General features: G+C 53.9%; 1 protein-coding gene across 1 annotated transcript in view; it reads right to left on the bottom strand.

The window, feature by feature from the left end:
- Positions 1-246: 246 nt before the first annotated feature.
- C2CD2 (C2 calcium dependent domain containing 2) overlaps positions 247-25542 on the bottom strand; it is a gene marked incomplete at its 5' end in the record, with an annotated part of 56567 nt that continues 31271 nt past the window's right edge. Inside the window, 9 exons of the mRNA XM_034653758.1 lie at positions 247-3772; positions 10895-11204; positions 12791-12918; positions 15000-15113; positions 15933-16107; positions 16602-16726; positions 18830-18894; positions 20827-20932; positions 22366-22489. Of these exons, the coding sequence (XP_034509649.1) occupies positions 3510-3772; positions 10895-11204; positions 12791-12918; positions 15000-15113; positions 15933-16107; positions 16602-16726; positions 18830-18894; positions 20827-20932; positions 22366-22489 (1410 nt within the window). The remainder of the gene's footprint in view (positions 3773-10894; positions 11205-12790; positions 12919-14999; positions 15114-15932; positions 16108-16601; positions 16727-18829; positions 18895-20826; positions 20933-22365; positions 22490-25542) is intronic.

Raw genomic sequence — 25542 nt, 5'->3', positions numbered from 1 at the left:
CGATGCGGGACTTTCAGGACAGCCCGGGCTCAGCAAACACGAGTCAGTGTTTCGTGTCCCATGTGCATGTTTATTTCTTTCACAGACTGTTCGTGTTCCAGCCACATCTTCCACAGTTTGGTGCAGGACAGGGAATTGTGTTTAAAGTGCTACCAAGGAATACAGTCGCCGTCCAGCAAGTTCATCACCACACTTGAGCATCAAGCCAGAGCTTGCCACAGGCCTGGAAAACCTTTCGTTTTCTTCTTTAAAAAAAAAAAAAAAGTAGTTTTGATGTGATATTGGGGGCGGGGGGGACCTGCAAGCCGAACTTGTAAATGGTATACGTTACTGAGCAGTCGGAAGCTGGGTGAACTGGGTGGGTTGACATATTCCAGACGCTCCTCACAGACCAAACAGGAATGCCGAAGAGAAGGGCCTGGAGGGGACCTGAGCTTGCTTCACAGAACGGAGCAGCACCAGCGTGCCCATGCCATGTGCCGTGGTCATCGGGCCCGAGCAGGTGTGGGCCAGGGGGGCAGGGCCTGGCATCGGGGTCTACGCCAGCCCGAGATCGGTTTTCCACCCAGTGTTGATCAACGTTCTGACTTCCGGCGGCCACCAGCTTGAGCTGTGAGGTGTCAAGGCCAAGAGCTGTGCGGCTCTGGCCAGGAAAAGCCCTACAGCTGCTGGCAGCGATACGAATCCCGGGCCTTTCTGCTCAGGAGGAAAACCTGCAACTCTCTTCTGCAGACGCAGCCAGCGAAACCAAAGACTGAGACAGGCACCTGACTTGTGACTGATGGGCAGCGACCGGCCACGTAGGTCTCAGGAGGACTCAAGGGCTGGCTTTAAACTTAAACCTGAGCGTTGATTTAAATAAAGTACTCTGTTTCAACCTTCTTCACAGCGGGTTTCCAGTGGGACAGTGAGATCGGTGCTTTTGTTATTGCTGCATTAATCACACACACACACACTTCAGGCTCCCTTGCATTGCTCTGCAAACACAGTCCTTGAACCCAGGGCAGCGCCCCAGCTCACGACCACCAGCATGAGCGCCGGGTGCCAGACATGCGGACACACATTGCTGTAAGCGTTAGCAAGAAATCGGTCTGAACCACCACTCTGCAAAAATATCCAGAACACGCGAGAGAAACAAAAGCCCTCGAGCCACTAAAGCATAAGGAAAGGCAAGGGAATAAGGTGATTTACAGATTGGTACGGTTAGCATTTGGTGTATAATCTTAATTGACGTGTAACCTTCATCACATTTGCTTTTGCATAAATACCGACACCATTAAAGCACAGGCCTGGCTAGACGGCCAGGGAAGCATTCACAGTATCAACACGGCCCGTTTTCTCGTGGTGCTACGTTCACGCGCCCTTCCGTGCTCTTCTCAGAAGCTCCCTGCTACTCCCGGGTCCTGAAGTTCAAGGCCGCCGATGGAGAAAGTGTGTGTGCATCCTCAGGAGGGGCTTCTGGGTCTTACTCAAAGGTACGGGGCTCTCGATGTGTACCCCCCCCACACACACAAACACGGATCTCCTTAACGCTCTCCGCCTCTCGCGTGACGGTCCTGCGTCCCATGTGGGACAGACACATGGGACGTTTGCCTGGGACCCAGAAGAGGCTTCAAGTCACCAGGAAGTTGAGAAGGCAAGAGCCCTTGGCAAACGCATTAAACAGTGAACAAAATGCTCACGGGTCAATCAGGAGTGGGAATGGCGACGACGGTTTGTTTGTTTTTTTGAGAGCGAGAAAGCGCCAGTGTCTGCTACTGTCACGTTGGATAAATTGAGTTGATCTGAACTTCAAAATCAAACACACACCTGTGCTAGGAGCTTCTGCTCTGTGCCTGAAATTGTGACACGTAATGTCCTCCGAGAATTAATTCTTCAATGTCCCCAGTGCTGCCTACCACGGGAGGAGAGGCGGCAATCCTTCCAGTAAGACACAACAAAGCGACCAGATGCGTTCCGAAAAGACCAGCAGCGGTCACTAACCTGCGGGGACTCACCTGGTATGACGACGTGTTGGGATGCCTGGTGCTGGTTCACGGCGACGGGAATCAGAGTGTCCTCTGTAAAAACTCATAGTCACCTGCTAATTCCTGGGATACCGGAGGATTTCTAAGTGTGTATTTCAAAGTAAAATTCTCAATGTGGTTTTATAATCTCTCCCTCAAGAAAAAGGAAAGAAAATTCCATAATCTGGGTTTTCAGGAAGGTTTTTGTTTGGCAGTGGCTCTGTTACCCCTGAAAGATGTGTTTAAGGATCAATAAAAGCGCTTGTGGGAAGGAGTGCCCCCAATTTCCTATCTGTGACAGAGGTCAGGCTTCATGATAGCCTTTTAAATATTATTGGAAGAAAGCGAATCTCATTAAACCATCAGAATGTTTCATACCAATGACCACGGCCCTAACAAGCTCGTCCCCTGGAAGTGGCACCTTTGAGCGGATGGGCCAGCGGTGCAGACACACGGACAAGGCGTATGGACGAGGAACGTGGTGTGAAGGGTACACAGGGATATGCACGTGGAAGGCCACGTTTATCTTTTTTTCCCCACAGGAATTCAAAACGAGGACACCCCAAAACGTGTCAAGCACTGTTCCCGGCAGAATTCTGGAGAGCTCCCGAAAGGGCTGTGATGCGATGTTTGGCCCATTTATTAAACTTCCACCCCTAAGACTCCTACCTGAGACATACGATAGTTTTCTCTTTTGTCCTAAAAGTACTTGGTTTCAGCCATCGGCAATGTTTGGCAAACCAGCCAGGGACGAAAGAAGAACCGTGTGTGTGTTGTCGCCGTGGCGTTGGCTGTCCCTTGCTGCTCCCAGCTTCACTCCCCCCTCCCTTGCACGCTTATGAGCGCTTATGACACTATACAGGAAAACGTAAGAAGCACACGGGAACTGATAGCTGCCCCGCTTGCAGCAGGCTCGGAGTAAACACCCAGGAGTGCTCAGCGTGCCGTGCGCAGGAGAGACTTAGTGTTTGCATACGGCTTCAAGTTATATGGCTAATATCAAAGGCAACTATCTTCTACCTTTGTCCTAGTGTCTCCGTTACCACAATAATTTCTCTATGGACCTCAAATCCTGCCTGTGTCCCCCCTCTCTGTACTCAGGGCCAGCTGCACTGTGACGCTGAGCAGCCCGTGAGGACAGGTGACCCCTCCGGTCCATTCCCAGTGACAGCACAGAGGGACACCTCCTTTTTGTGACGCGGTCCGCGCGCAGCGTGGGTAAAATCGAGTCCCGCCCACCTGCCCCATCACCGCCCGTTACAGAATGTTCCTTAGTTCATAATATACATCTTCTCACGTGGAACTTCAGCTCTTGGCTCTGGGCACAGCACACGTGGCAGAACCTTCCGGTCTCCTTTGGCATCTGGTGGCAAATGGGCCTTTGTCAGTTGTCTCTGGGGGAAACCTCCTGGCCGGAGACTCGGGTTTTCGTTCCCCTAAAGCCAGCTAGACCAGGCGGCCGTCTGACAGCTGTGGGCACTCGTGCTCTGCGCTGGCGGGAGGTTAGGTGGGCCCGCAACTTCCCGCGTCCTGGTGCAGCGGGCCGCCGGCCGCGGGCTCCACCGGGGCCCCATTCACGGCGCTCTTGCCTCGGTGCCTGGAGAACAGCTTCTTGTTCAGGATCCTGGTGAGGGTCACCCCCTTCCTCCGGGCCCCCTCCGGCTGCTGCAGGAACACGAGGTCATTGTGGGACTGGCTCATGCCGGGGTCTTTCTGTTGGTGTCGCCGGCGGAAGAACAGCTTTGCGCCTTTCCTTAAAATCCCTCCTGCAAGAGGAAAGCACAGGGGTCTGGTCAGGTGGGCTGCGAGTGAAACACCGGGACGACTAGTCCAAAATGAACAGACGCTGAGCTGAGAAGCCGTGAGCTGCAGTCAGTGCATCCCAGGGCCCACAGCTCGCTCCCTGACCTCCTCGTCAAGGCTGACGGCAGGAGGCCATCCCTACCTCGGGTCCCCTGGCCCTCCACCCCCAGGAAAGATGGTCATGCTACTGAAACCCCAGCAGGGTCAGGGAGCCTTTCCAGTCGGCCCGGAATTCTTTCCATCTGCGAGCCGGTGCGGACGGCTTTGAAAGGAGGAAGCCCGACCATCTGGACGAGGAGCTTTGTGGCTATTTGGCAATTCATTATTTTCACGATGGAGCCAACGAAGACTTGAGTAGCCATGACAGACAGCAACACCCGTCCGTGTTGATTCAGGGGGGAGCACGTGCTGGTTCTTCTCCGCGAAGTGCGTGCTGCTGGGGGCGGAATCGGGCCCAGCCCTGTCTGCGGACCTTTGAACCATTGGCACCCCGGAGCCGCATGCCTGTGACTTGAAGAGGCCGCTCACTGGGCCTGGCGCCGAGGATGACTTCCCATATGCCATGTCCAGGTGCGGCTGCACCGCAAAGCGCAGGAGCCCCAAGGCACGGCCTGAAGGTCATCCAGTCAAAGTTGCCAAAAAGGCCTTTTTTTCTTTTCCTTTTCTCTTTGGAGATCATCAAATAGCCTATTTTGCAGAATCACGAGGACGTGTCTACAGTGATCTGGCGTGGAGCGGTGGTGTGCAGGGGTTGCAAGGGCAGCGGGAAGGGCAGGCAGCAGGAAGGGGACAACAAATGTGTGTGTGGCTCCTCTCTTGACACGGGCCTGCTGCGCTACGTCTGGGGGCCATGAGTGTCTGTTCCTGGAGCCATTCAGATCCCAGTAAGAGGCAGCCTCTCACGAGACATCACCGGCTGGGGGGTGTTACAACACCAGTCACCACCACCAGCTGGACTTGACTTTGCAGTCTGGCCACTGGTGCCCACTGGATAATTCTCCAGCATATCAGATGCCCTGGGCACCGTGAGGGGCTCCAGCCTGACAGGTCACCTCCGGTCGCTGGGGCCGAGGGAGGGTTTGGGATCTGCAGGAACCTGCTTTAGGCTCGGCTTGGGGTCCCTGAAGGGCATATAAATGTGGGCTCTCTCCTGGAACACAGGAGAGGAAGGCAGGATCCATTCGGTTAACCTGGAGTGCTCTAATCCCATGCACCCCATCTCTCCAGGGGGCTAGAAGCCTGCGGGGGGCAGAGCAGCCCCCCCCCGGGGCAGCTGGAGGCCCAGCAGGACAGGTGTGTCTCTGGAGGACCCCGTCTCCAGAGCCCATTCCAGGGGTCCCTGCACTGAAAGTTGTCTGGGGTCTGCAGCCAGGGGCTGGGGTGTGAGCAGGGGTGGTGCTAGGTGTTGGATCATGTCCCTCCAGAATTCCTATGTTGGGGTCCTAACCTCCAGGAGCTCAGAATGGGACTTTAATTTACAGACAGGTCTTTACGGTCAATCGCGGCAGGCGCTACGCCGGTATGACTGTGTCCTTATTCGCAGGAGAACTGTGGACGCAGGTGTGCCCATGGGAAGAGTGCCAGGGGGAGGTGGAGGCAGGGATGGGGGTCATTTTCTACAAGCCAAGGAAGGTCAAGGACGCCAGCAGACACCAGAATGCTGGGGAGAGCATGGAGCAGATCGTCCGTCATCGCCGGCAAGAGGCCCTTGGACTTCTGGCCTCTGGAGCCAGGAGACTGTCCATTTCTGAGCACGAGGCTGTGTGGAATGGGGCAGAGCAGCCCACCCCGCCGGGCAAAGCATCCTGCTGCTGAGAAGCTGGAGAGAGGCAAGAGGTGGCTGTGTTCACAATTCTCTAAAAAGGGAATCTACATGTTTTTAAGCAATCGCTTTAACTCTTTTCAATGAAATTGCACTTGGGGCACCTGGGTGGCTCAGTCGGTTAAGCATCTGACTCTTGGTTTCAGCTCAGGTCATGACGTCAGGGTCGTGGGATCGGGCCCTGCACTGGGCTCTGCGCTCAGCAGGGCGTCTGCTTGAGCTTCTCTCTCTCCTTCTGCACCCCCCGACTCGCATGCTTGCATGCTCGCTTTCTAATAATATAACAATAAAACTTGAAATGAAATTGCACTTTAAATGACTAAAATTAAAATTCTTGCCATATTAAGATGAAATATCAGGGAGTTCCAGCCTGTGAATAAAATCGGGAAAGTGGAAAGACCCGTGTGTCATATTGACTTGAAACGCTCCTGCTGGCTGCAGTGTGTCCCACGGACAGGACCTATAACGGGCTGTCTTCTGTGCTCCAACCCCACGCGGGCTCTCCAAACAGGTCTGCTGTCTTGTTAAATCTGACTGTTCAATATCCACACGAGAACCAGATGACGTCTGTCCTGTGTCCTCTGGCACACATCATCCTAACGTCGCTTGAGTGACTCACCAAGTGTGGGTGTCTTCTGACTTGACATGACTTGTCACGGCTTCTATGGGGACAATGCCACCGCCTTGGATGGAGGGGTCACGTGAAAGGAGGGACCGAGGTTTGCAAATGTATAGGCTGGAGCCCTGCTTCTCTCTCCCAAAGGCCTCGGAGGGAGATCTTATCCCTACAGCGATGTGCTCTGCCCCACTGCCGAGCACCCCAGGGCAGAGAGCCTGTGCGCTCTTGCCTGGCTCCCCTCTGCACCTAAGGCCTGCTGTCTGAGGGGGCAGCGGACGGGCCCCATCCCCGCGAAGCAGCCAGCAGGTGTCTGGTAAAGGACATGTGCAAGGGCGGTCACCGGGGAGGCCTCCTGGGAGTGGGATGGGTCTCGGTTCTCAAAGCATCCCAGAGCACAGCCCTGCACTCCAACCCAGACGTGGACGGGCTTTCCAGAACAACATCAGTCTTGAGAGGCAGGCTGGTAGTGTGTGGAAGACAGGACGCAAATCCCTTCCAGATCCACAGCTTAAGTCCTCAAACGTGAAGAAGGACTCGTGTAAACGGAGGCCAGTCTGTTCTCCTTTCTTAATAAAAATGTTAAGGTCTGTTTAAACTGGGGCACAAATCACAATGACCTCTGGGGTAAATAGGGCCGGAAGAACAAGGCCACGGAGGGGACACGGACTCCGCCGCTCCCCGGAGGTGTGAGGGTCAAGGACAGACAGGCCGGCACACTCCCCCGTCAGCTGGGAAGGGATACGGAATGGAGCTCCCTCTGCTCGCCGGGACCGTGCTGCTCAGTCTTCGGGGTCAACTCGGCCAGCGTGCCCGATGATTCTGTCCGATGCTCCTCTGTCACGTGAAGGCACTCGGTAGATGCGAGGCGAACAGTGCCCTCAGCTGTCCTGGACTAGAGCACATACCTGGGATGGTGTGGATGGCCTTCATCCCATCAGCTCAGTGCCCTAAGAGCCAGCGCCAAGGGCTCCCTCCAGGAGAAGACATTCTGTCCCTGGCCTGCAGATTTCACTGTCAGACCCCACAATGGCCTGAGCCACTTCCTCGAAATGTAGCACCTCTCGGTCCTGTTTCTCTGGAGAACTCTGGCCAAGACAGTAACTAACAGTTTGGCATGTCACCCTTGCCTCTGGGCCCCCGGAGTCTGTCACCTTTGCTGATAGGGACGTTCACGGGGCCTGAGCAGGAGGGCCTCCGGGTCTGGGTTTGATAAACCCCAGCTCCTTCTGTCCAGACCACCTCAGCCTCCAACAGGCAGGAGCGAGACTCAGACCTCGCCTGCAGCCATAAAGATTCCTTCAGGTAAAATCTGGAGAGAAGGTATGTGAAATTTGAAACAAATAGCCAACATCTTAAATGGGGGACAGAGAACCTACCTTTCCCTGGTTCTAGCAAGGTTAAAAAAACCCCCACAAAAGGGCCAAAGAAAAAACAAATAGGAAGAAGTTTAAAAATAATTATTCTAAGTTAGAGCTTAAATATAGCAAATATTTGCAAATTTATTCTTGTTTGTCTCCACAGACCCTAACAGACATGAATAGGTCACTGAAGAATCCATCTCCAAATCTGAGAGAGGAAAACCGTGACCAAAGTCACTTTGCATGTCGTAGTTTGCTGTCCGAAGAACAGCTTTTGAACTCAAGCCAAACCACAGGTAGTCCGTCTAGAAAAGTGCCTGCTTGTTAGAACCAGGGCCCGGCTAAGGGAGGCGGTGTGTGTGCACTTGGCAGGGCTCGAGGCTGGCTGTCCCCTGAGCTGGGGGACAGCGCCCCGCCCCGCCGAGGCCAAGGTGCGACACTAACCCCACTAGGGGGCGTCTCAGGAGGAAAACAGGGAAACTGGCATCCTGGGCAGGTCACGCTGGAAAGGGGACGGGAAAGGAAGGGAAGGGGGATCAGCTTCCTGCTGTTGCAAAGTATGGTTTTCTCATGGCAAGGCTGCACTCAAGTTTTTGAAAAAAAAAATATAAGACAAAAATAACTTACTGTGTAGGCAATTAATTCTGGTTGGCATAGCGATCCTCTTAAGTTAAAGGGAATGAGCACGAGATGGAGGAGGTCAGAGGTCAAAAGAAAAGTATGCAGGAGCAAAACAAGAATGACAGACAGTGAGTCCCCGAAGCATCGCGCCCGTGCACACGTCACGTTACTGGGCAGGAGACCTGGCAAGGTTTGGGGAGCTTGGGGGGTTTTTTTTGTTTTGTTTTTTTACTTTTTACTATTTTACAAAGTCTCCGTCAATACTTTTGTTCTTCCTTATGGTAAAGTACACAGAACACGGACTCTACCATCTCAGCCCTCTCTAAACACACAGTCACGTTCCGTTCATTCCCGTTGCAGTGCAACCACACGGACACTTGGTGAAGCTAAAAATAAACCCGAATTTGGGGACTAGATTTCCTGTATTGGCTGCAGCGTCACGATATGCGCATTTCCAACCAGCGAGATTCCAGGAGAATTCTAAGTACACTGGTAGTCGTGGGGACCTGTGCGAACTCCCTGCCGTGACAGGACATTCGGGTGGTGCTCTGGCCAGAATATGAGTTTCGGTTTACAAAGGCGAGAACACTCCATGCAGCCGCTCCCTTGATCCCCAGGTAGAAAACTGAAAATCCCTAGCACACAAAAATGATTTGGCACCTGTAACACGTTACTGTCTAAGGTCTGACAACATCTCCTAGAGATGCGGTGTCCAAATCTTTCCAGAAACATTGGAATAGAAGCAAGTTTGGGAACGCTGCCGAATACGTCCCTTTACAAATCTGCAGCGTTGGTGGGGCGGACGATGCCCCAGACGCCGCGTCCAGCACGGTCCCCGGGCCCAGGCTCCAGGGAAGCGCCAAGCACACCTGTCAGCACCTAGGTCCCCAAGAGTGCCCTTTTGGAGGGTGCCATCCCCTGGCCAGTGATAAGGAGAAGCATGGCCATGGCACAGCCAGGATGGAAACCCACGGGGAAGAACTCTCTGGAAGGAAAAGCAGAGGAAGGGAAGGAGGAAGCAACGGATGGTCTCTGGATGGACTCGGGGTCAGCGAGGCGCAGCCTCTCAGAGTGAACGCAGGAGGGCAGGTTAGGGGGCTGGGGTTCATGAGAAGGGGAGCAGACTGTTGGCCATGGGGAGAAGGAAGGGACACCCCACCCTGCACTTCCCCTTCTGCCCTCCTCAGGGCACACTGCCTTCCTCGGGGCTAGGGTAGCTCCCTCGGATGGTGCTGGCCCCCAAACCAGGCCGGGGGGGGCATGTGCCGCCCTGTGCCCCCGCAGCCGGGCCACCTTTCCCATAACCTGGGCTGTGCCTTCCGAACGGGAGCAAGGGAGCCACCGGAGGTCCGCGCGCAGGTCACCCAGGCTCAGGCCGGCGGGCAGGCAGAGGCCTGCGGACTGACCTCTGTCACGTGGCCTAGAGATCATAGCCTCTTCCTTCTCCTGACTTCCAGCTGGTCCCCAGCTGTGCCCTCTCCGCTTCAGCGAGGGCGTGGCTCACGGGGACACCCACGAAGCAGCCGCCCACAGCAGGGTCCTCCAGCTCAGCAGCATGGACACGGGCCACGTGACACCGTGTGCCCGGCCGTCCTGCCCGCTGTGGAGCGGCACCCTGGCCTCTACCGCCTGCCGCCAACAGCACCTCCGCCCCCAGCTGTGGCTGCTGAAACTGTCTCAGGACACTGCCCATGTCCCCTGGCGGGCTGGGGTGGCACAGTCACCCGGTTTGAGAACCACTGGCCGGTGGCGGCAGAGCAGCTCACTGCGGCTCCCGACCTCAGGACCGACAGATTTCCGCATGTCTGCATTCTCGGGGGGTGAGGGCTTAGCGCTGAGCGCCCCACGACTCCCAGCTGGGACCAGGCGCCTGCGTTTGGTCTCCTGTGCTCTCTCTGCACTGGGAGCCCTTATCCCCGCCTGGGCGGTGGCCACGTCCTCGCACACGGAGGAGGAGCTGAGGCTCGGGAGGCGTCCGGCCTGCACCTCAAGGCCCTAGACTGTATTCCCTCGGAGAGGGTCCTGAGGGTACTGTCGCGCCGGAGCACGGAGGAGACCGCACATGCGGACAAAACCTACACACTTACAGCTTCGATTTGGTGCTAGTGGAAAACAACGGATTATTCTCATGACAGGACTACTCATCACTACACAGTAAATTAATCGGTTCCTTTTCTGGGGGGCTTATCTCCCCTCGGACCCCAGCAGTCCGAGCGGTGAGGTCTGGCCCAGTTTCAGTCGGAGGCACCGTGAGCAGAGCTGCCGCCTGCAGGGCTGCGGGCAGCCCGGCCTCTGCTGGCTTCCTGCAGAGTCACTCGGTGACCCCCTCAAACGTTCTGGAGAGTTCTACTTCTGGGGGGGGAGTGCAGCCAGAGGAAGGGGCACCTCCAGGCATGACCACAAACTGCCCCCCTCAATGCAGAGAGATGGAAGGTTCTGAATATGCCCCCTGCCCACTGGCTGCAAGTGGGCCCAACCCTGCCACACGGGTGTGCGTGCTGGGGTGGGGTGTGGAGGGTGGGGTGCAGAGGGTGGGGTGCGGAGGGTGGGGTGCCGAGGGTGGGTGGGTTTGTGGAGAAGCGAAGGGAAGCAGATGATTGGAACTACAGGTTAGCTTGGAAACAGGCAGGAGAGGAAAGCGGGCGGGGGGCATGGGCACACGTACCTTTATGCTTCTTGGCAGCGCCCGGCTCCGAGACGCTCAGGGAGCTCTCTGACAGCTCGTCCCCATCGGGCTCCAGCGGGGCCTGGCTGCCCCACGCCGAGGCCTGTGACTCCTTGTCCAAGTCCCAGGAGTCTAGCTCGCCCTCCTGGGGCTCCAGAGCTGGCGGGTCTGGGGCTGAGGCCTCGTCCTCCAGTGCAGCAGGGGCGGCGGCCGCCCCCACGAGAGACAGGGTGTCCTCCTGGCGGGCACTGTCCACGGAGGCCGAGTAGTCCAGCATTAGGGCAGCGGCATCGTCCTGAGAGAGTGAGGTCTGTCCCAGGACAAAAGAAAAGAAGTCAGCATGAGGGACGATGGCAAGGACACGCGGAAGGGCCCGAAAAGCTCCGCACAGACGTCCTGACAGTGACTGCAGTGTGAGAAGACGCCCGCCCGCGGCTGTCCCAGGACGCACCACGTGTTTCACGGAGACTGAAATGCACAATGCGGGTCTCCCGTCGCAGCCGAGGGTCAGGGGCCCTGGCTGTGAGGGGCACCTGAGTTCCCAGGGAGGGGTGTGGAGGAAGTGGACTCCCTTCCCCAGCAGGGGGGCCCATGGAAGGGAGAAACTTCCTTCTCAGTGGCAGATGGCACACCCGGGGGCACAGGAAGTGGGCTAGAGAGTCAGTGTGTCCTATAACACTGCTTGCTGCAGGAATTTGTTTCCTGCAAGCAGAAATTACTCGGCATACACACTGTGGCCTGAGAATTCTGCGTGTGACCTTTGTGTGTGTGAGACAGGTGCAGGCGCTGCCCTGACCCCTGGGGCCGGTGGGCTGGAGGGTGGGAAAGTGACTGCAAGGGGCCAGGAGCTCCCTGGGGCCGCCCCAGTGTTTGCAGGGGAGCCTGCACTTGGCTGGCGGACTCAGGCTGGGGCCATCTGAGCCTCAGTGAAACATAGTAACCGCATGGGTTGGATACATTTAATGTAAAGTCCACGGTTCCTAGTGATTCCAAGATACAGCCTTCTAGAAAGCAGAGAGGACGTGGTTGCAGACACCTTATGCTTCGTCCCCTGCTGGCCGCCGCCGGAAATGCACTCAGGAAGGCCAGGAGGCACCACCTGGACTTGGGTGCCTGGGAGCTGTCCCAGTTGGTGCTTGGGCACTGGGCACCGAGGCCCTGAGAATACTGGCAACACTGGTGACTCAGCTCTGGCACCTCCCATGACCCACTTCGGCATGAGCTGTAGACTGCCGCTCATTCCCTCCAGGTACCAGCCCACCCTCTGTTTTCACCTAATCTTCTTGCTCCTTACCCCCCACAGCGACCAGATCTCCCGATAGCCCCTCCCTTGCTGGCATTCTCCTTGTTCATTCTGAGATGTTAAACACACATGAAGGACCCTCACGCGGCCCCCGGCCCTGAGGGGCTGCTCTCTCTGTTCTCCTGGCCTGCATGGCGCCCACCCCGGGCTCTGCGCCAACGTCGCAGAGGGGGGGAAGGGAACGAGCAGCGGCTGGGGATGTTTTAAACAATCTGTGTGTCTCTGACGGCAAAAGGCTCAAACACTCATTGCAAACAACTTAAATGGTTTGGAAACGTGTCGACCTGCAAGAGGGTAGCGGCTCGGTCCCCAAACGGGGGTCTCCGTCATGCCAGTCTTTCTCTTTCAGTAGCTTTTCTTCCCACGATTGACCAACCCCTCGACAACCAGAGTACCCGGGCCAGAAGCCTGCAGGCTCCTCACCAGCGGGGTGAGCTGCACAGACGGTGCTGTGCGTGGCCCGCGGCGTGCTGGGTGAGGGACGGGACCTGCCCTTTGCAGGGAGCAGTCTGGACGTCCCCAGGAGCTCGGGCTACCTTCCGCCAGGAGGAAGCCGGGCCACTGACAGATAAGCCCCGGGGCGCGGGGCACACCTTGGAGATCCCTGATATGATGATGGTGCTCTTCTTCCGCGGGGACTTGACCTTCAGCTTTGAGGACTCGCTGAGCTGGCGGATGGCGACTTCTGCCACGGGATCCGAGCCATTCAGCACCAGCAGCTCTGCGGGAGGGAAGGCAGCAGTGACCACGCTGTGCACACCACGCACCGTCCTGGGGACCCCCAGGGCGGGTGGAAATGATCCCCAGGCAGGGGCCGGCAAATCTCTCCTGGAAGGGGCCAGAGAGTAAACGGGCTAAGCTTTGCGGGCTGGCCGGCCTGTGCCATGAGCGCTCACAGTGGCCTCGGTCCCCTCAGGCAGCCTGAGCCTGCACGGAAGTGATCAGACGAGGCTGGGCTCCAGTGAAATTTATGAAGAGAAATAGGGCCAGGTTTGGCTCATAGACGCCCCCCACCCCGGTCTACAGCTGCTTCTGGATGGGTCCGTGCACTCACTGCTGTGTACTTACTCAGATTTCTGCACTTTCTTATATGCCAGCCATACCTCCACGGAGTTGAAGGAAAACAACGAAAGCAGGTAGACCAGCAAACAAAGAACCTCTGAGCTCTTAGAAGATTCTGAACTTTGGAAGGCAATGCCTGTTCCCTCGCCACACTGGTTCAACGCAGTGGGTTCCTATGAGCTAGTTCATAAAGGCAGCTCCTTCCCGTGGTCAGTACCCCACAACTGGCCAACATCTGTGGGATGCCTAACACCTAGCAGTGCTTGCAAAGGGCTCGGAGCACATTGTTCGTGTCGCCGTCCCCACACCATATGAGGCAGGTGCCTTTTTTATGCTCCTCTGAGACCTGGGGGAATGTCAGGCAGCCAGGGGGGCGGCACGGCCGAGGTCTCTGGTGCCTGTCCCTTCACGGAGGGAGCCCGAGTCAAACAACAAGCTATCAGAGGAGCAGGCGTTAAGAGGAACATCTCCCATCTCGGGTTCGGCCGTGGCCCACGGACGACAGATGCTGCATTTCCCGAGGGAGAGGCAAAGGGCCGGTGCGGCCACACACTGCCTGACCACCACCCACGCTGAGAAGGGAGAGGCTCAGGAGGAGGGGGCCGGCGAGGACTCCCCAGGAGAGCACGGCACGGCCATTCCCAACACCGTATGCCATGCCCAGTAGTTCTGAGCTATCCTTCAAAGCCCTGTCCAGGTGCCAGGGGTGCCCGAGGAAGCTACGATGGCCCCGGGCGGTGCAGGGAGCTGACCTGGGGGCTGGCCCCGCTGCCCACGGAGCGGGAAAGAAACCCACAGTGGGAACGTCAGCCGGGCCCTTTAAAAAGGGATCCTGAGCCGGGGAAGGAGTGCTTGCAGTACGAGGCAGCGGGGCGCTCTGGGGGCAGGAAGGGGGGCATCGGGAGCGGCCAGCCAGAGGAGGGACATGGCCTGCGTCTAGGAAGCTGCAGCTGGGGGAGCCCGTGGTTTCCAGAGAACCGTGACCACTCCCGCAGGGAGAGGCAGTGTCAGCTTCACCACAATGAGGGGATCCAAAGCCATCCTAAGACAGCACCCATCAGATGAGAGCTTCCCACCCCCACCCCCGCCCCCCGTCCTCTCCTTGTCCCATCCTTGACCTTGGCAAGACCAGAAACAGGACTGAGAGGCTAGGGAGAGGCAAGCCAGAGAGAAGCAGCCCACCTGCCCTTTGTCTGACAGCAGGTCACGCCTGAGCGAAGGGAGAAAACGTAACCCCCAAGTTTAGATTGTGCTTTGACTTAGGGAGGCAGGAACTCATCTCTCCAAAGACATTCATTACCTGAACGTGACCCTAAAAATGGGGAATTTGCAAGCAGAGTTCTGGGGGAGACCACTCCTAACAAGCAGCTTTTCTGGGACAGGCAGAAACAAAACAAAGCCGCCTTTACGATGACACCCGCGTCCTGCTTGCGTGATGATGTCCATAGCCATGGTACATTGAGTGAGAGGAAAGTAATGCTCAAAAATTACATAACATGAGGCAAAAACTGGGTTTTTATGTTTATTTTGTGAAAGCATCTCCTAAAATCTGCACACCACCCCTGGTCTCTGCCTGGCTTCCATCCCCCCCCTCCTGTCTCATCCTCGTTCCGCTCTTATTACTCAAAAAAGCGCCTCCCAAACTCTGAAAAGCAAACGCTGACCTGTGGGCAGATGAGAAAGATAGGAGAGCCTGGAGGGAGGCAAGAGGGAAGACACGGTAAGCACGCGCCCCGTTACCTGTGTCCGAAGAAGAGAAGGTCTTACTGACGGGAGCGCCGTGGCAGGAGATGGCCTGGACAGAGATGTCCTTCTCGATCACTTTCACCTTGACCGGCGTCTTCAGGGGAGACTCTGCCAGGAGGAAATCCAGATCACAATGGCCCCCAAAGCCATCTGATCCTACAGTTTCCAGAAGGTGAAATCACACCTCTCACACAACCCCATTCATTCAGATTTTTTTAAACAATCTCTCATTTGGGGGGGTGGGTTGCGGGGTTCAGGTGCCCAAAAGGATGCTGGGAAACTGGGTTTAAATAAAATTTCAGAAAGAATTTTAAATTTAAATTTTAATTTAATTTCAGAAATTTTAATTAAGCCAGAATTTCACTTTCTGTTTTGTATTCAAGAACGGTGGTGCCAGGCAGCCTCTTCTGGGAAGATAACATATTATCTATCTGGAAGCAGAAACACAATATAAATAAAAATAAAATAATAAGTCCTACACTGAAACAGAAGTTGTCTCTGGGACAGAGACTGGGGGGACAGGGACAGAATTCAACTAGATCTAAAATGACTGCACACCTGGACCTCTAAAAAACTGATTCTCAACCTGAGGACCTGCGCTGATCCCTTACATCTAATGTTTCGAGACCACGGGTTGTCCCCCGTAAGCATAATCGGGGGAGTTCATCGAGCTAGGTATTCCCTCTGATATCTCGGTTTTTGGTTCAGTGTGCACTACAGGGTGGACCTTGCTTCGGCATGTCATGTATTTGAGAAAATAGAAAGGTAATTGGCTAAAAAGGAAAAAGCTAGGCCTCGCCACGTACCCTGCTTTCTGGGCCACGGACTGTCTGAACCACACTCACTAGGACAGCCTGCGGGTCCCGCCGTCTACAGAGACAAGGTGCTCACGGCTGCGGGACTAGAGTCCGCAGGGGCTGCACTCACCACAGCTCAGCGGGGACGCCCTCCCCGTGTCAAAGCGAGGCTTGGTTTTCACGGCAGTGACAGTAGTGACCACGGTCCCACATGGCATCACCGCGCGGTCTTTTTCTACCTTTGCAGCAGGAGCGGGTGGAGGGGTCTGCGAGGATTTCGCTTCACCAGGTTCTAGGTAAGAAAACTGCAGAGAAAGTGGGTTATGCGTTTCGTGCAGCACCACGCCGACCCCTGGGCACGCACGCACGCTGCCTTCCTCTAATAACCTCGGACTTCATCCCTCAACATCGCTTAGTACTCCAGCCATCCTGTCATTAGTCTGGGTCTCCCCAGAACTGACAGAGGGTGCGAGGACCCCTGCTCAGATCCAGCCACTCAGCACCTGACCATGGGCACAAAGGCTGGAGAAGCACACGAAATCGAATAGACCTTTCTGGGGTCAGGCCCACGTGACACAGCATCGTGGAAAGTTGCCCATGCGGCAGACAACGTCAACACGATCGTGGGCAGGAAGTGTCCCATTCAGGTCTAGAAATGCATAGGACGAAATAGGAGCTCCTCTTAGGTGAGCGTCGTGTGTCCTGCTGAAGCGAGCGTAGACTGACCGACAGGTAAAGACGCTCGTAATCTCGAGTGGGTCAAGCTGGGGCTTGGCCACAGTGGAGAATGACGTCGTACCTCCGCGGTGACCGAACCCAACACCGAGCTGCCGAAGGAGGAGCCACTGGTCAACGTAAAGCTCTGGGGCCCAGAAGGCTGCTTCTTGAACAAATCCAAAGGAATGGTGGTCATCGCCAACAGTGCTAAAAAGACAGGAGGCGAGTAAAGATATGTTTCCACAGGGTTCCTTGGGAGCAGGGGTCAGCGGGAGCCACCACCACAACCAGGACAAACTCCTGATGCATGTCCCGTCTGCTCCAACATCCTCCAGGTTCAGGACATTTCAGAACATTCTAGAACACCAGAGATGGAGGTGGTGGACATGCTCTAGATCAAAGGAGGCGAAAGAGACAGGAGACTCAAGGCAGTAACTTATCGTGTGTGGGAGGGGAAGGTAACTGCTCTGCGGGACACGGGCCAATGGATGAAGCTCAGCGTAGGCAGGTTAGAGAAATCGGGGCAGATTCAGGAAGCGGACAGCTGGACTGTGGACATAGAGAATATCCTTATTCTTAGGACATATGCACCTAAGAAAGGAGGGGTACAAGGCCCGATACCCTGAACATTCACGCATTTACCCTCCAGCATGTGCGTGCACGCAGTTGTGCGTATGTGCGTGTGCAGAGGCAGAGCGAGCAAAATCAAAAGCAACCACCAATTGTGAGCGCAGATAATAAAGCAAATGGGGCAAAATGTCAAAACTGTGGGAGTCTCGGTAAAGGTTATACAGTTGTTCTTTGTTCTGTTTTTGTCTTTTGTTTCTAATGTGAAATTTCATAGATCCCATCAGGTTGTACAGCAGTGAATCTAGGGAGCCAGCAGGAGTGGTGCCTCAGGAATGGATGGGGAGTCAGCTTCTCTCCAGACAAACATCGGCCCACCCTGGGTTCGAACCACACACCCTCTCCTGGAATGTGTCCATTCTCATCTCAGATGCACCTCACTGATCTTACCCCAAGACCACAGACTCAAGGAAATTAGCTCAGAATTCTTGGTAATGGGGGCACCTGGATGGCTTCCTCGGTTAAGTAAGCAACTCTTGATTTCGGCTCAGGTCATGACCTCAGGGCCCTAGGATCCGGCTCCGTGCTCAGCAGGGAGTCTGCTTGAGGATTCTCTCTCCCTCTCCCTCTGCCCCTTCCTCTCACTCTCTCTCTAAAATAAATAAATAAATCTTTAAAACTTAACAATCTTTTTAAAAGAATTCTTACTAATAAACAGAAGCTTGAATTGCTTTTTCCTGTGTCTTCATAACTTTGGGAGACAACCAAACGGCTTGGTCTCTTAGCAGGATAAGCCACGTAAGGGTCCCCCTCTCCCAGTTGTGGTATGTCTATGGGCATTTTTAAAAATCTAATATGTACGGAAACTCCCAACTTGCACACAGGCATACATATAGGTCTGTGTTCGTGTTTGTGATTTTACCTTTAATTGTGGCTTTCTTTTCTCTAAAGCATGTGTCCAGGGTAAGCTGCTGTGGCTTGTTTTACAAGGAGAAGCCAGTGGAATCCATAGAGACAGAAAGCAGAAGGGGGGGTGCACCAGGGGCTGGGGAAGGAGGGAATGGGGAAGTCAGGGTTTCATGAGACAGGGTCTCAGCCTAGCAAGGGGAAAAAGTCCGGGACGTGAACAGTGTCGATGGTCACACACCAGTGTGAATGAACTCAACGCCAGTAAACTTTACACTCAGAAATGGTTAAGCTGGGAACTTCTATGTTACATGCATTTTACCATAATTAGGAACACAACAGAACAGGTCTATTAAGGCTAATAAGGTTGAGAAGGGCTTCTCTAAGCCAAGAATTGCTGAATACAAGAGTGTAGGTATTTGTTAAAAAAAAAAAAAAAAGGCATCAGGCGCCTGTGTGGCTCAGTCATTAAGCGTCTGCCTTCAGCTCAGGGCCTGATCCCAGGGTGCTGTGATCGAGCCCCACATCAGGCTCCCTGCTCCGCTGTGAGCCTGCTTCTTCCTCTCCCACTCCCCCTGCTTGTGCTCCCTCTCTCGCTGGCTGTCTCTGTCAAATAAATAAATAAAAATCTTTAAAAAAAAAAAGGTAAAAGCAGTTGAGTATATCCTTTTCCAAAATGTATGACCTTGCTAGTAACTGAATGCACTTTCAAGCAAGCGTGGGACCGGAGTGGTTTCAGGGCAGGCCTGCCCCGCCCAGCTCTTCCAGGCGGCGGTCAGGGCGGCCGGGTGACCCCTCCCAGACAGCAGGGCCTCCCTCTACCTGCTCGACACCCACCTTCCGAGGATCGCTCATCCCCTGCGATCTGCAGGTACAATTCCTTCGACTTGGCGTTCAACTCGCTGCAGAAAGAAAAAAAAGGGCTGTGGACCCTGACAGATGCTGTCTTATTTCTTGAAACAGTATTTTTTTTCTGATTATAAAGAAACACAAATTTACATCAATAAAAGATGGTCTGCCACCTCACCACCCCCTACAATTCCCGTTGTTATTTGGTTCCTGGTCTCCTAGAAGTCGCTGCTACCTTCTGGCTGATGACTGAGATGTTCTCTCTGGCGCTATCCGACACGGTGGCCGTGAGCCACAGGTGGCCCCTGAGAGCTCAAAATGAGGCCCGTGCATACTGAGGGCCTGAACTTAATTTTGTTTCATTTTAATTAATTCAAACGTAAAGAGCCACATGTGGCTAGTAGTTACTCTATCGAAAAGTGTAGCTATATAATTATCTATATAATTATCTAAACACAAAATAGCATATTGTTGTAACTTGTTTCTGTAACCTGTTTTTTTTCACTTAAGGTATCAGACCTCTTTCCAAGTCAGAGAGTACAGAGCAGCGCCCCTTTTCATAGGCATCCAGGGTCCTCCAATCTGGCCTCAGGAGATTTTCTTTAGTCCAATCCTTAGTAACCAACCCTTAATAATGGCTTGTTTGTTTCTAACATTTCATAATTATTAACAAGCTGAGATAAACACCCTTATATCTATCTTTGTACACATTGTGTGATTATTTCCTTAGGAAGACTGTAAATGCCAGTCAAAAGGTACATGCATTTAAGAGATTTGGGGGGGGTACATATTGAGGACTTCCAGAATGGTTATTCCAATTTATACTTCCACCGGCCATTCTCATTCGCCTATTCTTTACCAACCTGTAAGGTGAAAAAAATTCTCTCTTTTGTTTACATTTGTATTTCTTCATTGCTGAGATTGAACAACTTTTCAGAAGTTTCTGGCTATAGTTCTTGCTTTTCTGTTTTCTAGCTCAGATATTTTTCCCGGTTTTCCAGGAGAAGACTCATATTTTCATTACTGATTTATAAAACCTCTTTATATTATTTATACCTGGGACACCTGCTGCCAGTCCTGTTTCCAGTTGTTGTTTAAGCATCAGAAAGCAATTGATTTCTACAGTTTTAGAGCTAGCCACTTTCCTGAAACATTATTTATATGAGTTTCCTATTACTATTTCTGATGGTTTTAACTGATTTTCTTGCAATCATATCACCTCCAGGTGATTCGTTTTGCCTCTTCCTTTCGGTACCTATACACGACTTCCTTCCTCAACTAACTGCACTACCCGTACTTCTAGAACAAAACAGTGGGCATCTTTCTCTTGGCTTTAACAAGACTACTTCTGGTCTTTGTCATTTACAGTGATTTCTTTTAAGCTTATTAAAGAAGTGGCCATAAACCGTGTTCTAATTAAGATTTTAAATTAGGAATGCCCAGGAAATGTCGCTGGTCATCTCGGCATCTACGGAGATAAGTTTGTTCTCTCCTTTGATCTAACATCACAACGGGTTCAGTTAACAGCTCTCACGGAGCCATCCGTACGTTCCCGGGCCGAAGCCAGCTTCTTAAGGTGCTACGAGATACTGCCCCAGAACACATTACTGAGAATTCCTACACCGTCCCTGATCAGTGGACCGCACTTATCCCTTTGTTCCCTATTAGGTTCTGGTATCAACCCGAAGTTCCCTCCATTCTGCTCCACACAGTGGGTATTTCTAAAGTAAAGGCAGCCCGACCAGAGTGCTCTCCGGTCACGGCAGGACACGGGCCAGGAGGAAACCCATACCCAGAGCTGCCTTCAGAAAGAAACCCCGATTCAACCCAAAGCTACCTCGGATGTTTAATACACCTTTTCAAAGACAAATTTGTGAATGTTTATGTTTTGGGTGTGAACAGTGCTACACACTGATTTCGGGATCTGGCAGCCGTGAGCAGGTGGGCTCTGCGGGCACAGGCTGCGTTCACCAGGCTGTACGCACAAGGTGAATTCTTCTTCCCAGCTGAGGTCGGTGGTGTTTGTCGCGAGGGCGCTGAACTTCTGAACGGGATCATTCAGCCGAACTACACACTGTGGGTTAACGTTGCCTGGAATCAAAGGGGCATTTCTGTTTTTTAAATTGCATTTAAAATAAAATAAAATTTAAAAAAATACACATTTTGCATATAACAGGCTGAATTAAATGCCTGACTCAGTCTTGGCTCACCCACTTCTGAGGGACTCTTCTTCACTCCATTTGTCATTAACAGACTCTCAAAACACTTCACTTGGGGTTTAAGGTTTTCTATCCCCAACTTGATATCTCTTGGCCTGGATTGTGGACCCCAGGGGCCCCTGTTCCCCTCCCTGGATGGGTGACACTCCCCAGGGATGACATTAAGACCTCAGATGTGGCCCTCACTTTTGGACAAGATGTCTTGCTTGCAAAAAGAAAGGCCTCTGGGATGACCCCTAAATTTGGGGATACCCCACAGAGAACCCATACCCCTGACTTAGGAGGGATGTGTTTTTACATGTGACTCAGCTCAGTCAGAGACCTGTTTGGGGATCTCTGATCCAGGTAATGGGACATTTCCCTAATAAACAGTTATTTCTCCTTCAACGCGATGCTTGTCCCATGGCACGGAGCTGTGAGTATGCTGTGTAACCAGTAACCACCGGACCAGCCCCCACACCGTGTTAGGTGTTCCACACACGCCAGCCTACTGATCTTCACCATCACCCTCGACGGGAGACACGGACCCAGGTGCAGACCTGCCGGCAGAGGCCAGGAACAGGGACCCCCGAGGCAATCCCCCACAGCTAGCTCTGCACAGAGTCTCGGTTGTCAAATGTGGACAGTCTGTGCTTTGGGGACCAGAAGAAACTCCCTGCAGATAAGTAACCCTTAGCGTTCTCAGACACTAAAGAATTCGTTCCTGTTCTCAGCAAAATTGAATTGCGGTGGAAAGATGGATCCCGTTCCAGGCCGCTGTGCATTTGGGGTCTTGGCAGCCCATCGGGACCACCTAAAAAGAAGGGTCTGCTCTGCAACACTTGTCCTCGCTCAGATAACAGCCTCTCCTAGCACCGAAGGGTCCCCAGTGGGCCCAAAGCCTTTCTGACACCCCATAAACCGCCCACGTGGCACCCTGGCTTCTGGGAAAGGAGAAGGTGTGCATCACGCATCAGTCAGGGATGCTGAACATGTAACGTTCAAAAGTTTAAAAAAAGGGAAGGGGTTGCCTTCCAGACGAAAGAAAAGGGCAAGGTCACGACTGCATTCCCTTCCTCCCTCGGCCCTCCTGCACGCACAGCCGGGACTGGTGTTGAACTGTCGCACATTACTGTTCTGGTTTTCAGCGGCTCTTTGCTCAAAGGCAGGGCTCACACTGCAGACCCAACTGGAGGGTGCCTCAGGGAACCCAGAGGCCACTGAGAACCGCAGGTCAGCCCTTGCTCTGCTGTGCGGCGGGATGGTCACTCCTACAGCCGGCAGGGCCCCCCGCACCCCAGAGCTTCCTCCAGCCCGGCCACCTGCCTGCAGCCCCAGGATCATTTAGCAGCGAGGCTCGGATGTTCTTCACGGATAGTCTGAGCTCGTGAGCCCTTGGAGGTTTGGGAGGGCAGGATTCCTGAGGAATAGATGAAGTGCGTTGTAGATTCTGCAAACAGAAAACCAAGAGCAGTGACCCGGGGAGAAGAGGAGGCAGCCGCCCGACACCTGTCACGGGGCGGGATCTTCAGGAAAATCCATACTGGGCGGGGGCTGGGGGGGGGGCTAACCCTGGGGTCTCGGCTCCGTAACAGTTTTCCATTCTTACGGGAAGCGAGGGTCCCCACCACCCATAACCTCTTCCCCTGCGTGGGAGCCTCTTCTATCCAGATAAACCGAGTGAAGCAGCAATGCGCTCGGCCAGAGAGGGCTCCCGGAACCGGCTGCGGGTGGAGCCTGGAAGCAAAGATCGCCTCGCGGACCCAGGCCCGATGCAGGAGAGAAAGTGGGACACCCTCGCCGGGCTGCGGGCGCCCACTGCCCATCGGCACCAAGCGGGCCACCGGCCTGACACACACGGCGAGGGCCATCAGGCCATCCAGGTGGGGGGTGTAAGTGGCATCTGGGTGACGCACTAGAGCGGTGACAGAGTCAGGTGCCGCCGGGACCGGCGTCCATCCTCCTCATGTCCTCCAACGGGCGATGAGGCCTTCCTGACAGAGAAAAGGCTCCTCTGGCCCGGGGGACTCATCTTAAACCATTTCCCAAACGGGCTTCCTCCCGCTCGGCTACAAGTGTTGTGCTTTTGTTTTTGTTTCAAGATTTTATTTGTGAGAGAGAGCGCATGCTGAGAATGCACAGGCCAGGGGGGCAGAGGGAGAGGGAGAGGCAGGCTCCTGGCTCCTGGCTGAGCAGGGAGCGGGACCTGGAGCCCGACCCCAGGACCCCGGGATCATGACCGAAGCTGAAGGTAGATGCTTCACCGACTGAGCCCCCAGGCGTCCCCACGAGTGCTCCTTGAAAGGGGCCTGTTGGTTAAGGTCCAACTCTGGGTTTTGGCTCAGGTCATGATCTCATGTTTGTGGGATCGAGCCCCACATCTGGCTCTGCACTCAGCAGGGAGTCTGCTTCAGATTCTCTCTCCCCCTCCTGCTGGCTCTCTCTCTCAAATAAATAAATAAATTCTTTAAAAAAAAAAAAAGGAGGGGGTCCCTTAAGTACAAGGTCTAGGAATCATGGAAAGGCTTCTCAGAGACATCACAGGTCTCTATGCAAACAGAGCCTTCCAGGAAGGGATCCTGGGTACTGATCTGACCTCAGATGTTTTCTTGGGGGAAAGCTTACCAACATCTCAAGGTCACCATTTAGAAAACACTACTATGAACCAGGACCTTGCCAACTGTGAGCTGCAAGAAGTACTTGCAAACGTCCTTAGGATCCAAGTCCGTGAGCATTGTGACCCGAGCAATCACATTGTCTATGTGTGATGGTTAATCGGATGTGTCGATAGGACAATACATGGGGTCATACAGGTATTTGTTCCAGTGTTGGTCTGGGTGTTTCTGTGAGGCTATTTTTGCATGAGATTAACATTTAAATCAAAACCCAGTGAAAGAGATTGCCCTCCCTAATGTGGGTGGGCCTCATCCAATCAGTTGAAGGTCTGCTAGAACAGAGGCTGATCTCCCTGGAAAAAGAGGGGCTTCCTCAAGCCTGACTGCCTTCGCGCTGGGATATCAGTGTTTTCCTGCCTTGAGACTTGAATGGAGACACCAGCTCTCCATGGCTCTCAAGCCTGCTGGCCTTCAGGCCGGAACTCCACCGCCCGCTCTCCTGGGCCTCCAGCTTGCTGACTCACCCTGCAGATCCAGGATTTGTCAGCCTCCGTAATCACATGAGCCAATTCCTTATAATAGATTTTTGTGTATATGAACAAATATACATTTTTATATATAAATATATAATTGGCTCATGCAACTCTGGAAACTATTATATAATTGGATATTTTACATGTATATAAAAAGCCCCCTTGCTTCGGGGGCACATTCTCATTGCTAATTGGGTTTCCCAGATACCTCAGTCCTGGAAGGATGAGATCCCAGGCCACACGCCCTCAGTGGACAATGAAAATCAAGTTTTGGCTCCAGAAAGGCAGAGGGTCAGGGCTAATTAGGGCAGGGCCATGCAGAGCAGCCCAGACTCCTCTTCCTCCCATCCCATGGGGCTCTGGAACCCTGTGCCCTGGACTTGCAGCGCGTCCCTCACACCGCCACGATCGCCCAGCAAGCAGTGAGGCATTCTCGCTCACCATGGGGCAGGGGGACATTCGAAACACATGTGGATTCTCCAGGAGGGGGACCAGGATCCCCAGTGGGTCATGAAGCGCCACGCTCCGTGGCTTACCTGAACTTCCCTCACATCCACAGGCTTGGTGCTCAGAACTACTGATGGGGAGGCAGCCCTGACCAGGCACTTCAAGATGTCCTTGAGAGTTTCAGACACGGCATTGGTCTCCACCACCCGGTCCTGCCAAAAGACGGGGAAGTCACCAAACCACTTCCGAACTGTGCACCATGCAGCTGGAGGGCAGGCGACAGCCGTCCTCGCTGCATCCCTGGGACCAAGCACACGGGGGGCTGCCCAGGCTCCGGGACATCAGATCTGGACAGGTGACCTACTCGTTCTCATCTGGCAGACAGGGTCCTCCTTACTGATCTCAGAAGAAATTCCTGCTCCCTATATTTAAAATGGAAACAATCAAGGCTCGTACAATATACAAAGATGTTGCTTTTTCTGTGCAGACCCTTTCAGACAGATGTGGTTTTTTTCTTTCTTGCATGGCACGGGGTAATTAGAAAGCGTCAAGTAGATAAAAGGGCCCGATAAGAAAGCTGAGCTTGGAGAGAAACAAAGCATGGTTGATTTCTATTACCAGGTGTCAACTCCATCAAGTTATAATAATTAATCCCCAACTGAAATGCGTTCCTGTGTTCTAGAGTGTTCACAGCACCACTATTCATAAAGCCCCAAACTGGAAACCACCTAAGAATCCACCCACAGCTAAACAGATACATCAATTGTGGTGGGTCACACGGAGGAACGGCCCACATTCTGGTGTAGACCCCTCCCTGCGGGGCTCCAGCCACCCCCTCCCTGCTCAGGGGACAGGACATCTGCACACAGGGACTCCCACCAGGACCACAGAGCCATGAAACACCTCCC

Source organism: Ailuropoda melanoleuca, chromosome 1 (assembly GCF_002007445.2).
Source record: "Ailuropoda melanoleuca isolate Jingjing chromosome 1, ASM200744v2, whole genome shotgun sequence".
NCBI classification, from domain to species: Eukaryota; Metazoa; Chordata; class Mammalia; order Carnivora; family Ursidae; genus Ailuropoda; species Ailuropoda melanoleuca.
Note: the sequence above shows the minus strand (reverse complement) of the source record. Positions and strands in the feature narration are given on the sequence as shown.